General features: G+C 62.6%; 1 protein-coding gene across 1 annotated transcript in view; it reads right to left on the bottom strand.

The window, feature by feature from the left end:
* FAF2 (Fas associated factor family member 2) overlaps positions 1 to 684 on the bottom strand; it is an 8246-nt gene that overhangs the window by 306 nt on the left and 7256 nt on the right. Inside the window, exon 9 of the mRNA XM_010147875.1 lies at positions 277 to 420. Within this exon, the coding sequence (XP_010146177.1) occupies positions 277 to 420 (144 nt within the window). The remainder of the gene's footprint in view (positions 1 to 276; positions 421 to 684) is intronic.

Below are 684 nucleotides of genomic sequence, written 5' to 3'. Positions count from 1 at the left end.
CCAGGGGGGCTGACCCCCCCCAATCCCTGCTTCTGGCTCTTCCTACACTCTCCTTTGACAGGGAGCCACAAGTCACACCCGTTCCAAAGGACATTTCTTCCCGGTTTCTCTGCCCCCTGCTCTCTCCCCCAGGTGGGAGCAGGCCCCAAGACACCCTCACGCAGGAACAGCTCTGCCTGCCAAGGCCCACGGAACCAAAGCTCTGCTGAGCCGCCTGGAGCGCCTCCCAACCCGCTCCGTACCCCGGAAATGCCACCCGCTCCGCTCCAAGCTCACCGTCAACGACTGCGTGAAGTGGAATCGCCGCTCCACCCTGGAATCGTTAGGCAGCTTGAAGATGATCTTAACGCTCTCCGGGTCATCGGGATGCGGTTCGGGAGGCAGGCATTCAGACTTCCGCTCCTTCTCCTCCTGCAGCGTCTGCAAGGCAGGAAGCGGGAGCAATGGGCACACGCCGACCCTTGCGCTCGTCCCTCGCACCACGACTGCGTGAAGTGGAATCGCCGCTCCACCCTGGAATCGTTAGGCAGCTTGAAGATGATCTTAACGCTCTCCGGGTCATCGGGATGCGGTTCGGGAGGCAGGCATTCAGACTTCCGCTCCTTCTCCTCCTGCAGCGTCTGCAAGGCAGGAAGCGGGAGCAATGGGCACACGCCGACCCTTGCGCTCGTCCCTCGCACCCAC

The sequence above is a fragment of the Eurypyga helias genome, unplaced genomic scaffold, assembly GCF_000690775.1.
Source record: "Eurypyga helias isolate BGI_N326 unplaced genomic scaffold, ASM69077v1 scaffold38802, whole genome shotgun sequence".
NCBI lineage: Eukaryota > Metazoa > Chordata > Aves > Eurypygiformes > Eurypygidae > Eurypyga > Eurypyga helias.
Note: the sequence above shows the minus strand (reverse complement) of the source record. Positions and strands in the feature narration are given on the sequence as shown.